Below are 17937 nucleotides of genomic sequence, written 5' to 3'. Positions count from 1 at the left end.
TAGCCAGGAAGATGGAGCTATGGCAAAGAATAGTCGACAGGGTCAACGATGTGGGGCAGCATCCAAGAAATAGGGAGGACATCAGGAAGAGGTGGAACGACCTACGGGGGAAGGTGCGTTCCACGGTATCCAGGCACCACATCGCGGTACAGCGGACTGGCGGCGGACCCCCACCTCCTCCCCCACAACTAACAACATGGGAGGGGCAAGTCTTGTCCATCTTGCATCCTGAGGGCCTCGCAGGAGTCGTTGGAGGAACGGACACTGGTAAGTCAAATTTAAACTATCCTATCCCCCACCCTACCTGCATGCTATCACACACCCCCACCCTCACACCCTCCCCTATCACTCCAAATCCTCACCTATCTACCCATGACACCAACCACCCATCCCAACCCCAAAACCTGCATGACCTAACTAAGCATGGATACCCATCACTAAAGCATGCCCACTGCACAGACCCACAACACCCCCCAACTATCACCACACAAGCCCCCACACAGGAATGCCTGCACTGGGGTACACGCACACCCAAACATTGCACATCATGAAACACACACATGCAATAATCATGTACTCATACCACCGCAGGAACCCGAAGGAACGTCACCACACCAGAGGGTCCAGACAACACCACTGCACCCCCAGAAGAGGCCCACAGTGACGACAGCAGCTCTGCCCCACTGGATCTTGATGACCAGCCCGGACCATCGTGGGCCTCAGGACAGTCGGTTCCCCTTGCCCAGCCACAGCCCAACACCGAACTGCCACCCTCTGGGAACACCAGCACAGCACCCACCCAGCGGGCCCAAACCTCCCTACCCAGGACAGGTCAATCAGCGGTGTGTCCACCACTACAGGGCACCCAGGGTAACCCAACAACAACAGGGACCTGGGGGCAGTGGTAGTGGGCACACGGTCCAGGGGACGGAGGCACAGGAACACAGGGGAACTGGGAGGGCTGCTGTGCGACAGAGGGAGGACAGGCCAAGGGAACCTACTCTCAACGAGGCCCTCTCCTCCATCATGGGAGCATACCACCACTCCCAGAAGACGATGGCAACGGTACTGGCCAAGTTGCAGGAGACCCTGCGTCTGCAGGAGGAGCAGTATTTGGGGTTCAGGGAGGAGCTCAGGACCATCGGCTCCGCCCTGGGCACCATTGTAGGGGTGCTGACGGACATTCAAAAGACCTTGAGGGACACCGTGGCACTCCAAGGGGCCCCTGACACTAGCCACGACGATGAAATGCCCACCACCTCCGCCGGCGCTAGTGGACAGGAGGCACCGCCACAGGCCGAACACACCAGCACCCCATCCCCAGCAGACGGACAACCAACACGCAAGCGGGCCCTGAGATCCAGGAACAGGACAGAGCAAGATGGCAAGACCCCCACCAGGAAATAAGACCAGCCTGATCATCCTCCCACTGTCCCACTTTGTTACCATGTCCAAATCGGAACTGCCCCAGCTCCACTTCCAATGGCCATATGTGCAATGTACCTGTGAGACTAATAGACTGGACTCTGCCATGGACATTCCTCCACCATCACCCATCCCCATTTCACAACCCCCCTTCATTGTTATGCACTCAAATAAACACCCATTAAACACTAATAAAACTGGAGTCAGTCAATGATTGTGAACTTTGTATTGTCAATTACAGTGTTAAAAAAGGTTACCCATTGGAAGGCCAACATACCAATGTCACACATCACAAGCCTTTCAAGGGTGCAAGCTGTTGACACGTAGGTTACCACATTAGTGAAACTGAAATGGAAGGGGACAACTCAGTTAACAAATAGGGAGTGAAATGTAGGTACAGGATAGAGGTAGACGTGTGAAAGTTAATATTATGTGAAACATGAAAATGTACTCACCTGTGTCTCACTGAAAATATTGCTGTATGTCTGACTCCCTGTTGTCGTTTTCATCTTCATCAGCTTCCTCCTCATCACTGTCCACAGGCTCCCCCGCTGCAACAACACCGTCATCTGGATCATCCTCCTGCAGAAAAGGCACCTGGCATCGCAATGCAAAGTTATGGAGCAGGCGATGATGATGTCGCACACCTTCGATGAGTAGAATAGGGATCCAACCAGTCATATGGAGGCACTTGAACCTGGCCTTCAGGAGGCCAAAGGTCCGCTCGATCACCCTCCTAGTCCGCCCATGGGCCTCATTGTACCGTTCCTCTGCCCTGGTCCTGGGATTCCTCACTGGGGTCAATAGCCATGACAGGTTGGGGTAACCAGAGTGCCCCAATAGCCATACACGGTGCCTCTGGAGTTCACCCATCATATCAGGGATGCTGCTATTCCGCAGGATGTAGGCGTCATGCACTGAGCCAGGGAACATAGCATTTACCTGCGAGATGTACTGGTCTGCCAAACAGACCATCTGGACATTCATTGAATGATAACTCTTCCTGTTCCTGTACACCTGTTCATTCCTGCGGGGGGGACCAGAGCTACATGGGTCCCATCAATGGCACCTATGACGTTGGGGATATGTCCAAGGGCATAGAAATCACCTTTCACTGTAGGCAAATCCTCCACCTCAGGGAAAATGATGTATCTCCTTACGTGTTTCAGCAGTGCAGACAACACTCTGGACAAGACGTTGGAAAACATAGGCTGGGACATCCCTGATGCCATGGCCACAGTAATCTGAAATGACCCACTTGCAAGGAAATGGAGCACTGACAGCACCTGCACGTCAGGGGGGATTCCAGTCGGATGGCGGATTGGTGACATCAGGTCAGGCTCCAACTGGGTACATAGTTCCTGGATTGTGGCACGGTCAAACCGGTAGGTCACGATGACATGTCGCTCTTCCATTGTCAACAGGTCCACCAGCGGTCGGTACACCGACGGATTTCGCCATCTTCCAATATGTCCCAACTGACGGTGCCTAAGAAGGACAACAGCGAAGAAACTGTCAGCATTCCTCCAGGTATGTACCCACAGTCACACACAAGACTACAACAGACAACCCATCCGGGAAAGGTTTTGAGTGTAGGCCTCGGTATGTGTGACGCAGTACTGATTGAAGCCATGTGGGCCCCTGAAATGGCGGCTGCCTGACCTCTCTGGTACAATGGAATTGTGGGGTAACTGCGCTGGAGTTGGACACCGTCGCGGTAGGCGGACGTAGAGCGCGGAGCAATGCTGCATTGGTTAACATTGGACCCTATGGGTCCCAGGAGCCAATGAACAGGTGCGCTGGCGGTGATGATGCGCCCCGCCGCGGACGTCACCGCCGCGGACGTCACCACCATCTCTTCAATCACTAGATACCTGACCTTCGACAGGAGAGGACCTACACTGCTAGTACTGCTGTGACCTCGGTCTGTAAGCGACGATGGCTGCTGCGTCTGGGGAAAGGGCCCCTACCTTCACTGCACAGGAGTTGGAGAAACTTGTGGATGGGGTCCTCCCCCAGTACATGCTACTCTACGGTCAGTACACAGGGAGCACGTTGTATGGGCTAGGCTTGGGTGGAGAGGGCTGGGTGGATGAGGGAAGGGGGCAGAGTACATAGAACAGTTATGCATGGAGATGAATGGGTCACAGGGATAGAGTTGGGAGGGGGCCAATCACAACGACGGTGCAGTAGGTAATGACTGTCCTCTTTCCTTGTGCATGTCATGTAGGTCAGTGCCCACCAGAAGAGGGACATTTGGTGTGCCATCACCAAGGAAGTCCGGACCCTGGGGGCCCACCAGAGACGGGGCACCCACTGCCATAAGAGATGGGAGGACATTCGCCGCTGCAGCAAGAAGACGGCGGAGGCTCAGCTGGGGATGGCCTCCCAACGTGGGAGGGGTGCCCGTCGCACCATGACCCCCCTGATGTTCCGGATCCTGGCGGTGGCCTACCCGGAGTTGCATGGGCGCTTAAGGACATCACAGCAGACACAAGGGGGTGAGTACTACCTCATCATATGGACTTTGCGTGCAGTGGAGGTGTCTGGGTGGGGGTTGTGGGTGTCCCTAGGCCAGGGCGAGTTAGGTAGGCAAGGCCCCTCCGTTATGTAGGCCATGTGGTACTCTACCCCAGCTCAAAACAGAGGCAAGTTGATGTATAGTTGCCCCTTTGCCATCCATGTGGGCAGATTACTACCATTGCCATGTAGGCCATATCCCAGAAATAGCATGTGCAGAGGTCAGGAGCACGGCGTAATGCATGGGGCTGCTGCGTCTGTCTTGTCCGCCAACGGTAGCGGTATGCCATGCACTAAAACTCTTTCTTCTGTCAACCCCCTTTTCCTGCTCTCCCTGTCCTTTTGTACATCAGCATCAACAGGCGGAGGTACAGTGGCACCGGAGCACGAGGGAGCTGCATCCCACATGGCCATGGAGGGCCACACCACAGACTCTGAATTCACCAGTGGGACGGAGGGCGAGAGGAGCTTCACGTCGGCCACCAGATCACCAACCAGCGACACGGACTCGTCCGCCGATGGGAGCTCCCCTGTGGTGGCGGCACCATCTGTGCACCCCACTTCTACAGGTACAGCCGCCACCTCCCCTACCAGCACCGCCCTCCCAGCAGCCCCTCAGCGTGTGTCCCGTGCCCGCTCACCCAGGAGGGTGGGCATCACCTTCGCCCCAGGCACCTCAGGCCCTGCCCCAGTCACCCCTGCTGCCCTCAGTGAGGAGGCCATTGACCTCCTCAGGTCACTCACTGTTGGGCAGTCTACCATTGTGAATGCCATCCAGGGTGTAGAACGAGAGTTGAAACACAGTAATGCATTCCTGGAAGGCATTCATTCTGGTCAGGCTGTCCTTCAGCTAACCCTGCAATCTCTGGCTTCAGCACTGATGGCAGCCATTGTCCCTGTGTCCAGCCTCCCCCCTCCAACTTCCTCCACCCAGACCCAATCCCCTGTACCCCAGCCCATCCCAAGCACACCTACAGACCAGCAGGCACACAAGTCAACACCCAAAAGTAGCTCAAGCAAACATAGGCACCACACACACCACAGGCACTCACACAAGCATCACACCCATACAGACACAGCAACATCCACTGTCTCCACTGTGTCCCCCTCTTCCTCTTCTCCCTCCTCCCTCCCAGTGTCGTCTACACACACACACACACCTGCATGCACCACATCTACAGGCACTAGGACTCGCACCAGAACACCCAGCACCACAAGCCACTCCCCTGCACTCACCACCTCCACTGCCATTTACACGTCCCCCGTGTCCTCTCCCAGTGTGTCTGTGACGCCCCCTCCCAAAGTACACAAACGCCGGCAATCACTCACCCAACATCCATCCACCTCACGACAGCCTCCAGTACCTGCACCTGCACCCAAAACACCTAAAGTGACACCTCCTACAACCACCTCCTCTACCTCCACTCCCAGACCCCCTCCAACTACCCATCCCAGTGTCTGTCAGAAACTGTCCCTCTGTCAAATTGACCTGTTTGCCCCCACCCCAACCCCTCCAGTTCATCAGTCCCGTCGTAGCGCCTCAGCCAAAAAGCCTCCAGTACCAGTGGTGCGTGTTCCAGGTTTTTGGAGTGCACCGTCCACCAGGGCAGGCAGTAGGACCCAGAGCCAAGGCACTGTCAGCCCACCCCCTGTAAAGGCACCGAAATTGGAGAGTGGACGACGGGACCGTGTCAAGACTCCTGGTGGGACAACAAGTGAAATGTGATCGAAGGCGATTGGTGAGTCAGCTGTAACTCCAAAGAAGGTGGGGAAGGTTCCGAGGAAGTCTGCCCAGCCTGTTGTGAGTGTCACGGCGGAGAAGTGCGCCATCATTTCCGGCGGTCCAGACACAACCGCCAGCACCGTTGTTACTGGTCAGGAGACCACCGCCAGAGTCAGTGCCCAGGAGGGCCCAAGTATCGTTACTGGTCAGGAGACCACCGCCAGAGTCAGTGCCCAGGAGAGCCCAAGTATTGTTACTGGTCAGGAGACCACCGCCAGAGTCAGTGCCCAGGAGGGCCCGAGTATTGTTACTGGTCAGGAGACCACCGCCGGAGTCAGTGCCCAGGAGGGCCCGAGTATCGTTACTGGTCAGGAGACCACCGCCGGAGTCAGTGCCCAGGAGGGCCCGAGTATCGTTACTGGTCAGGAGACCACCGCCAGAGTCATTGCCCAGGAGGGCCCAAGTATCGTTACTGGTCAGGAGACTACCGCCGGAGTCATTGCCCAGGAGGGCCCGAGTATCGTTACTGGTCAGGAGACCACCGCCAGAGTCAGTGCCCAGGAGGGCCCGAGTATCGTTACTGGTCAGGAGACCACCGCCAGAGTCATTGCCCAGGAGGGCCCAAGTATCGTTACTGGTCAGGAGACCACCGCCAGAGTCAGTGCCCAGGAAGGCCCAAGTATCGTTACTGGTCAGGAGACCACCGCCGGAGTCAGTGCCCAGGAGGGACCAGGATCCCACAGCCCCGCTGGGCGATGATGGAACGTCAAGCCACACCCCAATGTCCAGTGTGGAGTTCGTCATGCCACACCCCAATGTCCAGTGTGAAGTTCGTCATGCCACACCCCAATGTCCAGTGTGAAGTTCGTCATGCCACACACCAATGTCAGTATCTGAACCGCCATCTCATGCTACCGCTGAACAGTCCATAGCCAGCCATGGCAAAGCACCGCTGAACAAGGCCAAGACCGCCATGGTGAAGACCGCTGAACAAGGCCAAGACCGCCATGGCAAAGCACCGCTTAACAATCCATAGCCAGCCATGGCAAAGCACCGCTGAACAAGGCCAAGACCGCCATGGCAAAGCACCACTGAACAGTCCATAGCCAGCCATGGCAAAGCACCGCTGAAAAGTCCATAGCCAGCCATGGCAAAGCACCGCTGAACAAGGCCAAGACCGCCATGGCAAAGCACAGCTGAACAGTCCATAGCCAGCCATGGCAAAGCACCGCTGAACAGTCCATAGCCAGCCATGGCAAAGCACCGCTGAACAAGGCCAAGACCGCCATGGTGAAGACCGCTGAACAAAGCCAAGACCGCCATGGCAAAGGACCGCTGAACAGTCCATAGCCAGCCATGGCAAAGCACCGCTGAACAGTCCATAGCCAGCCATGGCAAAGCACCGCTGAACAAGGCCAAGACCGCCATGGTGAAGACCACTGATCAGGGCAAACACCGTGTGGGTATGAATAGGCCGCCACATCAGGCATCCTTCTCCCATGTGCAGCTGGGACAGTGACAGGACAGGAACTTTCACGGGGAGACTCATCCAGTCTGGCCACCAGTCCCACCCAGTACCAGTTGAGAACTGCATCTACTTGTGTCAATGTGGCTTTGCACTCCCCAAGATGGTCCAGTGGGCAACCCACCCACTGTAAAGACTTGAGAGACTGTGGCTTTGCACTCCCCAGGATGGTCCAGTGGGCAACCCACCCACTGTAAAGACTTGAGAGACTGTGGCTTTGCACTCCCCAGGATGGTCCAGTGGGCAACCCACCCACTGTAAAGACTTGAGAGACTGTGGCTTTGCACTCCCCAGGATGGTCCAGTGGGCAAGCCACCCACTGTATAGTCTTGAGAGACTGTGGCTTTGCACTCCCCAGGATGGTCCAGTGGGCAAGCCACCCACTGTAGAGACTTGAGAGACTGTGGCTTTGCACTCCCCAGGATGGCATAAATGGGCATGGAGCCCCGTCGTGGATCTGGCTTTGCAGTCATGTGGCTGAGGTGCCCCCCCTTCCCTTCCCCCTGAGGTGCCTGTAGTATTTCAATCTGATGCCCCGGCAGTGTTCTCTCGGTTTTTGGTCAGGTATCTATTGTGGGCCTTCGCCCATGCATTTTTGGACTGTTGGTGCACGGACATTGTTGTGTACATATCTGCACTACTTCTTGTATTGTATATATAAATATGACAGATTTCGAGATATGATTCAGTATATTTTTATATGACATGTATATTGGCACATTACAATATTTGAACGGATCTCGCTTTGTCTTTGCATTCTTCCAGGGGGATTGTGGGTTGTTAATGTGATATTTTTGACTGCATTGGTGTGTATGTTGTAATATGCGAGGGTGGGGGTGTTTGGTGGGTGTCCCCCTAACTTTTGCCTCCCCCCTCCCCCGTGTCGTAGATGCAGTACTCACCGGTATGTTCTGCGCCTACGTCGCTGTTGTTCGTAGAGGAGCAGAAAGACAAGGGCAGGTAGTATTTGGAGTTCCGGCTCCATGGAGTCATCGTTCCTCGTGGAGTGTTGAGGTGAGCGTTTTCCCATAGCAAAGGCTGTTTCCGCCGTGTTTTTATCCACGGTGAATCCGCCCCGGAAAAGGTGGCGGATTGGTGTATTGTAATAGTGTGGGCGGTACATTGTCTCCCGCCTGTCTGTTGGCGATGACCGCCACGCTGTTTGTCTGTACCGCCGTGGCGGGCGAAGTGTTAAAGTGGCTGTCTTTGTTGGCGGTTACCGCCAGGGTCGTAATTCCCTTTTTTTGTCCGCCGGCCTGTTTGCGGTATTTCCGCAGCTTTAACACCGTCCGCCAGGGTCGTAATGACCACCAATATTTCCAGGAAATCATGAATGAACGTGCCTAGTATCTAATCAAATTATAAGTGCAGCAATGGCATCAGACCTATATGGGCATGGTTATTCACATGGCATCTGTGCAAGAAGGGCGTCTTGGTTATGATTCACTGGCCTGAAGCCAGAGGCACAATATAGGATTATGATTTTGCCGTTCTCTTGTTATACGCATTTTGGTACTTGCGCAGATGAGATGTCCAGAATGAAGACTGAAATGGACATATTGAAGGCCGTTGGTCTGGAAGAGAAAAAATAGTTTTGTGAAAGATATAGACCTTATGACATACGATTTTATTCTCAGAGGGTTCAAGCCCCTCATTGGACTCAACATCAGCAAGAAATAAGGCAACACCAGCATCCTCTCAAACCATCTAGAGCAGTGGTTCCCAGCCTGTGGGCCGGGGACCCCTGGGGATCCGCGACTGCTTAGAAAATGTAATAATATTAGGTTCCAACATCAGTAATGACTCAGTGGGTGTCCCCGGATTCCAATAATGATTCAGTGGGGGTCCCCGGGCTCCAGTATTGATAAAATGGGGGTCCATAGAAGTCAAAAGGTTGGGAACATCTGTTCCACCGGCAAAACACTGTTGTATCAGCAAGATCTGTTCACAAAGAAGTCAACATTATGTTACAAAAGCAAGCTTTAGAGGAGGTACCACGTCACCCAAAGGGACTGGGGATTAATTCCAGTTACTTTCTAGTAAGAAAGAAAGGACATAAACAAAAATTCAAGCCCATTTTAGATCTTCAAGTACTGAACAAATACAAACAAAAAGAAAAGGTCAAGATGCCGGCACTGCATCCAATCTACCCACAGGTGCATCAAAGAAACTGGATGCTGCAAAAATGTATGAGATTCCGGTACCCGCATGACATGCTCCTGTGAATATTAGTGGAAATACCACATGAAGGAAATTGGCGGGGTTGTCGGAGTGGAGTGTTGCAGGCATAGTTCAAATAAGAGATCTATTCAGAATGGGAAAGTTACTCCTGTTTGATGACTTGAGATTAGAATTCGACTTGCTGCAGAAAAATAGAGCGATGACTGCAGCAATTGGGAAACACTGGGGAGCGGATGCAGCAGAACCCCCCACTACCCAAATTGTCAATTAATGAACACAACCTCTGGGACTCATAAGGCGGGCTCCTGCTTATATAGAGCAATACGATTGGATATATTGAAGCCCCTGGATGGCATCTGAGAACGGTGGGATGGGGACCTGGAAGCCCCAATCCCTGAGGGAGACTGGGTAAAGATACTGGAGCAGGTTCCAAGAGTGTCTGGAAATGCTTGATTTAAGTTAATAAACTTCTACGTCCTACTCAGAGCTTACCTGAACCCAGGCAAGGTGAACAGGTTCTTTCAGCAGAAGCTACATGCCCTAGGTATGTGGTACAATGGGAGCAGTGCTGCTTCATATGCTATGGTGATGTGTGTCACTCACAGAATACTGGGAGGAAGTCACGTCTGTGGTGGGTGACATCACACAGAGGGAGGTACCTTGCCCACCGGGGCTTTGCCTGTTGTTAGTTCCCACATACACTTAAAACTAAGGTCACAAGTAGGTTTCTGGACCTGGCTTTGATACTAGAAGAGAAAAATCACAGGCAAATGGAAAGCTGCTAGTGGCCTAAGAATAGCGACCAGGCACAAGGGTGTGGGAGGCTCTGATAGATTCCATGAAGGAACCGGACACTCCATCGACAGTGGCATCCCCGGGGAGCCCAGGTACATAGGAAAGAGATAGCGACTAAATGAAAGTCATTGCTTAGTATTGTTTAATACGTGATGTTAGTGGGGGCTGCCTCACACTATAGGACTATGAAAGCAGATGAGACCGATACCACAGACCAGGAACTGTTATAACTGGCAGAACACTGATGCTCTATGACGTGGCTCGGGGAGGTGGGTGGTAATTGTTAAGGTGGAGGTTGGGTGGAGGCGAGGTGGGGGTTAATGTTCTGATTGTAACAGAACTGCCAGTATAACAGCATGGTTTAATCTTTTGAAATGTTCTGAAACCCTAATAAAATTCAGTTTAAAAAAAAAAGAGACTAGATGTATTCAATAGATCTTCAAGAGGCCTACTTTAACATCCCAGTTTTCTTAAAACATCAGAGGTTTCAAAGTAGGATCTCAACACTATCAATACAAAGCTCTACCGTTCGGCCTAAAATCAGCTCCATGAACATTCTCCAAATGTGTGGCTGTGGTCGCAGCATATTTAGGCAAACAGGAGCTCTTAAGATTGGCTGAAAAAAGCTTTTCACCATCAGAGACAAAGAAGCACTATCAGATTTTTGACAAAACATTAACCAATCTGGGACTCCTGGTCAGCTTCAGAAAGTCTACAGTATGTCCAGTTCAAAAGTTACAGTACCTAGAAGCAAAACTGGATACATAATTTGCAAAAGTATCCTTCGGAAGAGAGACTGTTATCAATCAATCTGAAGTGTTGCAATCCTCTGCAGGCTTGCTATCCACCATCGAGACAAACTGCATCTCTACTGGGGTCCATAGCCTCTTGCATCTTCATAGTCCCTCACGTAAGACTACACATTCAGTAATGCCTAGAAGACCAGTGTAATAAACTCTCCAGCTGCCGGGAAGATAAACTGACTATCACAGACTGAACGTCATTCTCTCCCATAGTGGTCTCAAAGGAAGAACCTGCTGGTAGACACTGATCACAGATGCTTCTCTGTAGGGATAGGGTGCTCATATGGGCTCCCTGCAGACCATGGAATTTGTTCAGCCAAGGAAGAGACTTATCACATGAATATGCTGGAATTTAGAGATGTTCATCTGGCTCTAAAGTCCTCCTTCCCATCAATAACAGCAAACTCCTTGTTCAAACCGACAACACAACTATGTATTACCTGAACAAGCAGGAAGAGACTCAATCTTGTCCTTTTTCTCTCGAAGCCCAAGCCATTTGGAAATGGTTAATAGCCAGGAATTTAACCATTACAGCCATTTATCTTCCATGGGTTCAACATATCCAAGCAGAATCTCTCTTAGTCAATTTTTCCACAAATATCACGACAAGGTCTTGCAAGATATTTTTCAGGAATCTGGATACCCTCAAATAGACTTCTTTGCCGATGCAAATAACAAAAAATATCATTTTGCATCCAGATTTGTCCAACGGGTGTCGGCGAATGCCCTTTTGATAAGTTTGTTGTGGAAATTTCTCTACGCATTCTCCCCCAGTTCCTCTCATATCACCAGTTATTGTTAAAGTGTACAAGTTCAAAACCAGAATGATGTTAATAGTATCAGAATTGTCTAGTCAGTGGTGGCTCACAGGCCTTCTATATCTGTCAGAAAGGCCACTCAAGAGATTGCTGTGCAGACAGGATCTCCTGTACAAGTTCAGAGGACAGATACTGCCTCCACCTTCCATCGCTGAACATGACACCTGAATTCCTTCAATGTGGCCATTTAGACCTTTCTTAGGACTGCATGGACATTTTAAGAGAGTCTAAAAGACTTGCCAGTGGAAAATCATATGCCTTTAAGTGGAAGAGGTTTTATTTATGGTATTTACAAAACAAGCAGAGTCTGATTTTGTGCTAAGAGGATGTGGTCATACCTTATCTTCTTCATTTAGCTATGTCTGGCGTACAATTATCTTCCATTAAGGTGCATCTTGCTGCCATTACAGTCTATAGGAAATCTCCATCACAGACATCTTTCTTTAAAATTCTAGTAATGAAATATTTTTTAGAAGGGCTTAAAAAGATGTTCCAGCCAATTGGCTCGCCCTCTCCTCCATGGGAACTAGTATTGTCAAACCAGGAAAAGTCAGGAAAATATATCGTTAAAGGCATTGCATACGAGGAATACTAGTTTGGGGAATTTTGTGCCATTGCCTGTGGGTATTGACACTCATCAAATGATGGAAACTTAGCAAAATCAGATAATGTAAATCAGTTAGGAGTAGGAGCATTTCCCCATTGCCGTCAGTAGCTTAGTGGCCTTAACTAAAGAATACCTGAAATCTATGCTTGGTTACTTCCGGACAATGAACCATTGAGGTAGAAAATTAAGAGCCCAGTTTTCCGGCATTTGAAGAGCTTAATACTCGGTAGGAGTAAAACGTGGCACTTGTTATTATTCAGTGAATGTTAACTTTTTGGCAAAATGTTTTTGTCCTTGATATATACCTGTTTATTGCATTTAATTCCTCTGTGCCACGTTTTAACCGCCATCCAGTCTGTTCTGGTACTTGGTGAAATTAAATATTTTCGAGTGGGAGTTGGCTTGGGGTAATATCTTTTGAATGTAAAATCACTCCTTTAAAAGAACACTTTTATGATGATGTATGTTAGTTGACTGACATGTTTTTCAAGAATCAAAGGAATGCATTTCGACAGTATTAGTCTGGTTTATATGATTCTTACTTGTTTAATGGTGTGCATTCTGAAGGGCTGAAGAACGTATTTTATCTCACGAGGTATTGGAACTTTGTGCCATTTAATGGAGGTTTTGTAACTCACATAATTGTGTTTGAAACTAAGATAGTGGATTTTGGAGTTAGATGCAAGCGCTTCTTTAGAAAATACGCGTGCACGCATTATCATAAAATCTAAGTTTCTTTTGTTTATATAAACCTCTTCTGAGGAGGAATCATAATAATGGTGAACTTTCCCTTTTCAGTTTAACTGTTCATTTAACTACTCTTTTCCGTTACAGGTGTCTGGAAAGCCTCCCCTTAATGGGATCAGAGTGTTTCCTACTTGATTTAAACCAAATCAATGCTGACTGTTAGATTTCTTAGATAGCCATAGGTGTTCTGCTTCTGCATCTGTGTATGTCTCCACAAGGCTCCATGTGCAGAATATTGCCTATAACAATGACAATTTTGACGAAGAGTGTGAAGTCTGGTAAACATTTTCCTTTGCAAAGCCACCCCCTGCTCCTCCCCGCACAGCCGCCCCACTTCTGTCTACATTTTCTTTTCGAGTGGATTTTCGGAGTTATGACTCCGTCCTCCACACCCACTCTTGTCAATTATCCTGATTGGTATGAAGATTATTTTAAACTGCATTGCTGCCTAAACTGAAAACTTCTGATGCACAACCCAAAAGAGGGGGCTTTCACTTTGCACTCTGGAATGCAGAACAAGGATCATTTCCCAGCTTTCCTAATTGTGTATTCACTGTTTGATTTGCAGATCGTTCACGTGAAGCCCTGGAACTCTTGGTTGGACCAAATAAAATAAAGCAAGTGACATGGACTGTTTACTGAATTCATGCCACTAATGGAACGAAGACAGATATAGTACCTCACTTAACAATGGACGAAAACTACACCCTCTTGAGCAAGCCTAAAAAGAGAATCCTCTAATGACTGGCATGCCCCCTTTCAACAGGGATCACCCAGGAACCATCATTTTCTTCATGGCTTGTTTCTGCGCAAATGTAACTGTGGATTTAAACAATATGACGTGCATACTTTGTTTACAGCATGCGGGTATCACATTTGTCATTGTTTAGAATTTAGGCAAGCTGTGCCCTGCTATAAAAGCCTGAATATGTGTTGTTAGTAGTCAGAGTTGGCGAATTGCGGCCGGCTACTATTCAAATCAAACCGAATAAGTACAATTGTGCAATATTTTTGGTAGCTGTAAGATTGAAATATGAATGTGTGTACTGAGAAAACAATTTGAAAGATGTATTAATTTCCAATATTACTTCAGTGAATGGGAGTTTGAACTGTCAGTTCTTTAAGCTCTGCACACCACTGAGTGTGTTGAAGTAATCTGTTAATAAAGTTTTTTTTTGCAGTTTGATTTGTGCTGCAGTGTTCCCATTATGCAACATATTTATGTCTATGCATTATTCTTATGTGCTTAGTTATTCGTACTTGCATATGATGCTACACCCCATACTATGAGTTGTATGTACTAGGGAAGGACATTTTAAGAAGTATCTGTTTTGTCTTTCCAACTCAGAATTTGCAGCTAATGGTATGGATTCGCTGTGTACCCATTTTACGCTACATGGTTTCATCTCCTATTAATATGTGATGCATTATGCAAGCACTTGATGGAGTAAATTACATAGCATAGCCTTATAGCCCTCCGTAGCGGGCTATACCAGCCATTAAAGGCCCTCTCTTGCATTAAAGGCCCAAGCCAAAGCGAGCGCCTTTAACAAGGAAGCAGACTTTATACCTGTATAGCCCTGCTACGGAGGGCTATAAGGCTATTAGAACAGTCCGCCACTAGAGAGCAGAATGTTTTAACAAATAAAACAAAGGCCTCCCGGAGCCCTGTGAGGTTTTTGTTCACAGCAAAAGCTGTGAACGTCAAAATAAGAATGTTGGGGCTCTAGGCTTCTACTGGCCATTAGAAGGCTGGCCACTCCATTGTTTTCAAAGGTCCCAACATTCCAATGTTCTAATATAGCCTTAGAACCCGCCGTAGCGGGCTCTACCGGCTATTAAAGGCCCGCTCCCCGCGTTAAATGTTCTATTAAAAAAAAAATGTTCACGGAGCCCGATGTGATTAAAATCCCCTCGGGCTCCGTGAGGCTTTGTTCACAGCTGTTGCTGTGAACAAAGCGAACATTGGAATGTTGGCGCTGCGGGCTTTTACCGGCCAGTAAAAGCCCGCAGCACTCCATTGTTTTCAATGGAGCCCCCAGCATTCCAATGTTCTAATAATCCTTTGTGCTTTACGCGCATGGGTTTGAATCCCATCCTCATTCCCAGCGGTGAATATAAAAAGGTTTTCACGCCAGGCAGGAAAGGCAGAGGACACTGTTTTAGTTTAATTCAGTAACCAAAAGGAGGACAGCTGAGAATGAGCTGTTGACACACCCTCGTCGACTTGTCCTTCTCCACATCTATCCTAGAACCACTTTTAGAAGGTGCCCGATAGCATCTCTGCGAGGACATAGCTGGCATCGAAGCCAACGTTTCGAAGAACCCTTATTGTTTCTAGTCCTCTGAAAGGACAAAGCATACTATCTCCACTAATGTACTTCCATAGCAAGTGCTCTTAGACTCACATAAGAAGTTAGTTATTTGTAGTTATTTGAACCTCCTGACTAGAACTTAATTATTTCTGTCACACCGTGCCTGAGCCTTTGATGTACTTGATGGGAATTACAGTTCTAAGGGCATTCAGTAGCACTCAGTGTTGGCATTCAGTCGCATTGGTAATAACACATAGTCGTAGCATGCGTTAAGAGGTTCCGCCTTTGGTAGTGTTTTATATTTATTGGCTACTTGGCAGTAATGATGCTAAGGAAATAAAGAAGGTGGGCAAACCTAGCACTCCTGAATTATTTCATCTCGCAGGTTAACACATAATGAAGTCCTGGCTCCTTCTGTTTAATCTTTTTATGGATCTTTCCAGGTCTAGAATTGAACAGACTCGATTTTTGTGAAGGGAAGGGAAACTGGCAGCCTTGGTGAGTGTATTGTTTATGGCCATTTTGTTTCAGTGTCCACATGGAAAGTGAGACTAATATTGTAGGTTCCATGTTACTCTGGACACACATGCACAACAATGCCAAAAAAACGCCGTGCATGTGTTTCTTTTCAGTATTTAAAAAGCATCCTGAGTGTATCGAAACAAAATAAATGGATGTAGTCACATAATAACGGAGTCGTTTTTAGGAGGCAGTGTCACATAATATAGAAAGAAACATACTACTGCTGATGGGGCAGTGGACACGCAGCGTCACATTTCTGTAACTGTCGCTTGTGTGGACTCTGCAGGAAACCCTGCTTCAGGACAGAAGAGTCCTTGATTATGCCATCACTAATCGTTATTTTGTCTTGGCCTTGATAAATTCCCCACTCGCTGATATTGGGCAAGGTAAGATCCTCACAGTTCACAACGTCTTTGTTTTATTGATTAAAAAAAACACTAATTCCCAGGCTGTTTTGTCACGAGAAAAACAATGCCTTTCAATAGTCTTCAACCTGATGTTTACTACCAAATGCGGAAAAATCTTAGATAATTCTGAATTTCTGACCACTGGAAAAAGTGTTCAAAACTGATTAGCAGAGGAACCTAGACCGTGACTAAAACGCATGCAAAGCAGTGTTCTTTAGTTCATTTCCATGATTATTTAACATTTTATCAGCAATCCGAGAGTGCTGCATTCAACATGAATCTTTCTCAACTCCATGTCATGCTGTAAGGATGTAAATACCATAAGTGCTTCTTTTTGAAGTCACCAGCTACCAATTCCTTTGCAGCATGTGGATATTATGTTTCACTTTTTGCAGTTTGTGAGTTCTTTGTGGGCATTTTGACTTGGCATTATATTCTTAATGTTTATAAATGGCATGTACACATTTACATAGAATCACAGAACATAGTTTGTTTAATCTTTATGCATGCATTACTACTATATTGTGATTTTTAGTAGTTGTCAAAAGTTTACCGGTTTTTGCACGTTTGGATTTGATATTTTTGTTTAATTTCTAAAAAGGTAATTATTAAGAAAGAAACAACCCATGTTTAAAATAAATGAAAAACGAACATCGACCTTTGTGGTCTTGAGTTTTTGTTTCCATTGAACATGTCTGTGAGTCTCCTCCTCTGCAGACAGTAGGGCTATTAATTTGTGCAGCTACAGTTTCGTTCCTTATAAACATCTGAATATATTTTGTTCCTTATAAGGCCCATTGATTAATGCTAAGTGTTTACATTGAAAACAGAAGATGCATTTTAGCCCCTTCACTAGTAGGCCTCGCCCCCCAATCTGTGCTGAGCTATTTTTCGGCTATATGGGGTTCGCGCTGAGGGTGGCATAACTTTGTTTTCCAGATAATGTATCTGCCAAATTTGCATCCTTTTTTCCAACAAACTGGGATTCTAAAGGTTACCAGGTTTCTGGATTCATGTGGAAGGGACTGAGAAAATAGTCAAAATATAGCAACATTTTTACGTTTTGTTTTTTTATAAAAAAGGGAAAAAGTGCTCCAGATAAGTATCTGTTTTTTCCCCTAAAAATGGCATCCACGAATGGCTTACTGCAGTGGTTCCCAACCTTTTGATTTCTGTGGACCCCCACTTTAACATTAATGGAACCCAGGGACCCCCACTGAATCATCATTGGAATCCGGGGACCCCTGCCTGAGACATTACTGGAAGCTGTGGACCTAATTTGTCAAGATTTGTTAATATTTTTTAATTTTCTTAGCTGTCGCGGACCCCCTGAGAAGGCTTCGCGGACCCCCAGGGGTCCCCGGACCACAGGTTGGGAACCCCTGGCTTACTGTACTAAAGTCACTATCTTCCCAGCTTTCAGGAACATGCAGAGCTGATTAAAAATAACTACTTCTGTACCACCATTTTGGCATTTTTCTGAGAGGTAGACTATTTTCCCCATTTTTTTTTTGTGCATTTAGTGTACTTCCAGTTTTGTGGTGGAAAC

General features: G+C 48.1%; 1 protein-coding gene across 7 annotated transcripts in view; it reads left to right on the top strand.

The window, feature by feature from the left end:
- Nucleotides 1–17045, top strand: part of AMN1 (antagonist of mitotic exit network 1 homolog) — a 458308-nt gene extending 441263 nt beyond the window's left edge. For 5 of the 7 annotated variants that reach the window (XM_069228202.1, XM_069228203.1, XM_069228206.1 and 2 more), the window contains one exon: nucleotides 13713–17045. In XM_069228202.1, the coding sequence (XP_069084303.1) occupies nucleotides 13713–13786 (74 nt within the window). In that variant the 3' untranslated portion in view covers nucleotides 13787–17045. The remainder of the gene's footprint in view (nucleotides 1–13712) is intronic. The other 2 variants (XR_011202246.1, XR_011202247.1) reach the window with 1 other exon arrangement.
- Nucleotides 17046–17937: the final 892 nt, after the last annotated feature.

This window comes from Pleurodeles waltl, chromosome 4_1 (assembly GCF_031143425.1).
Source record: "Pleurodeles waltl isolate 20211129_DDA chromosome 4_1, aPleWal1.hap1.20221129, whole genome shotgun sequence".
NCBI classification, from domain to species: Eukaryota; Metazoa; Chordata; class Amphibia; order Caudata; family Salamandridae; genus Pleurodeles; species Pleurodeles waltl.
The sequence above is the reverse complement of the archived record's forward strand: the minus strand, read 5'-3'. Positions and strand labels throughout refer to the sequence as shown.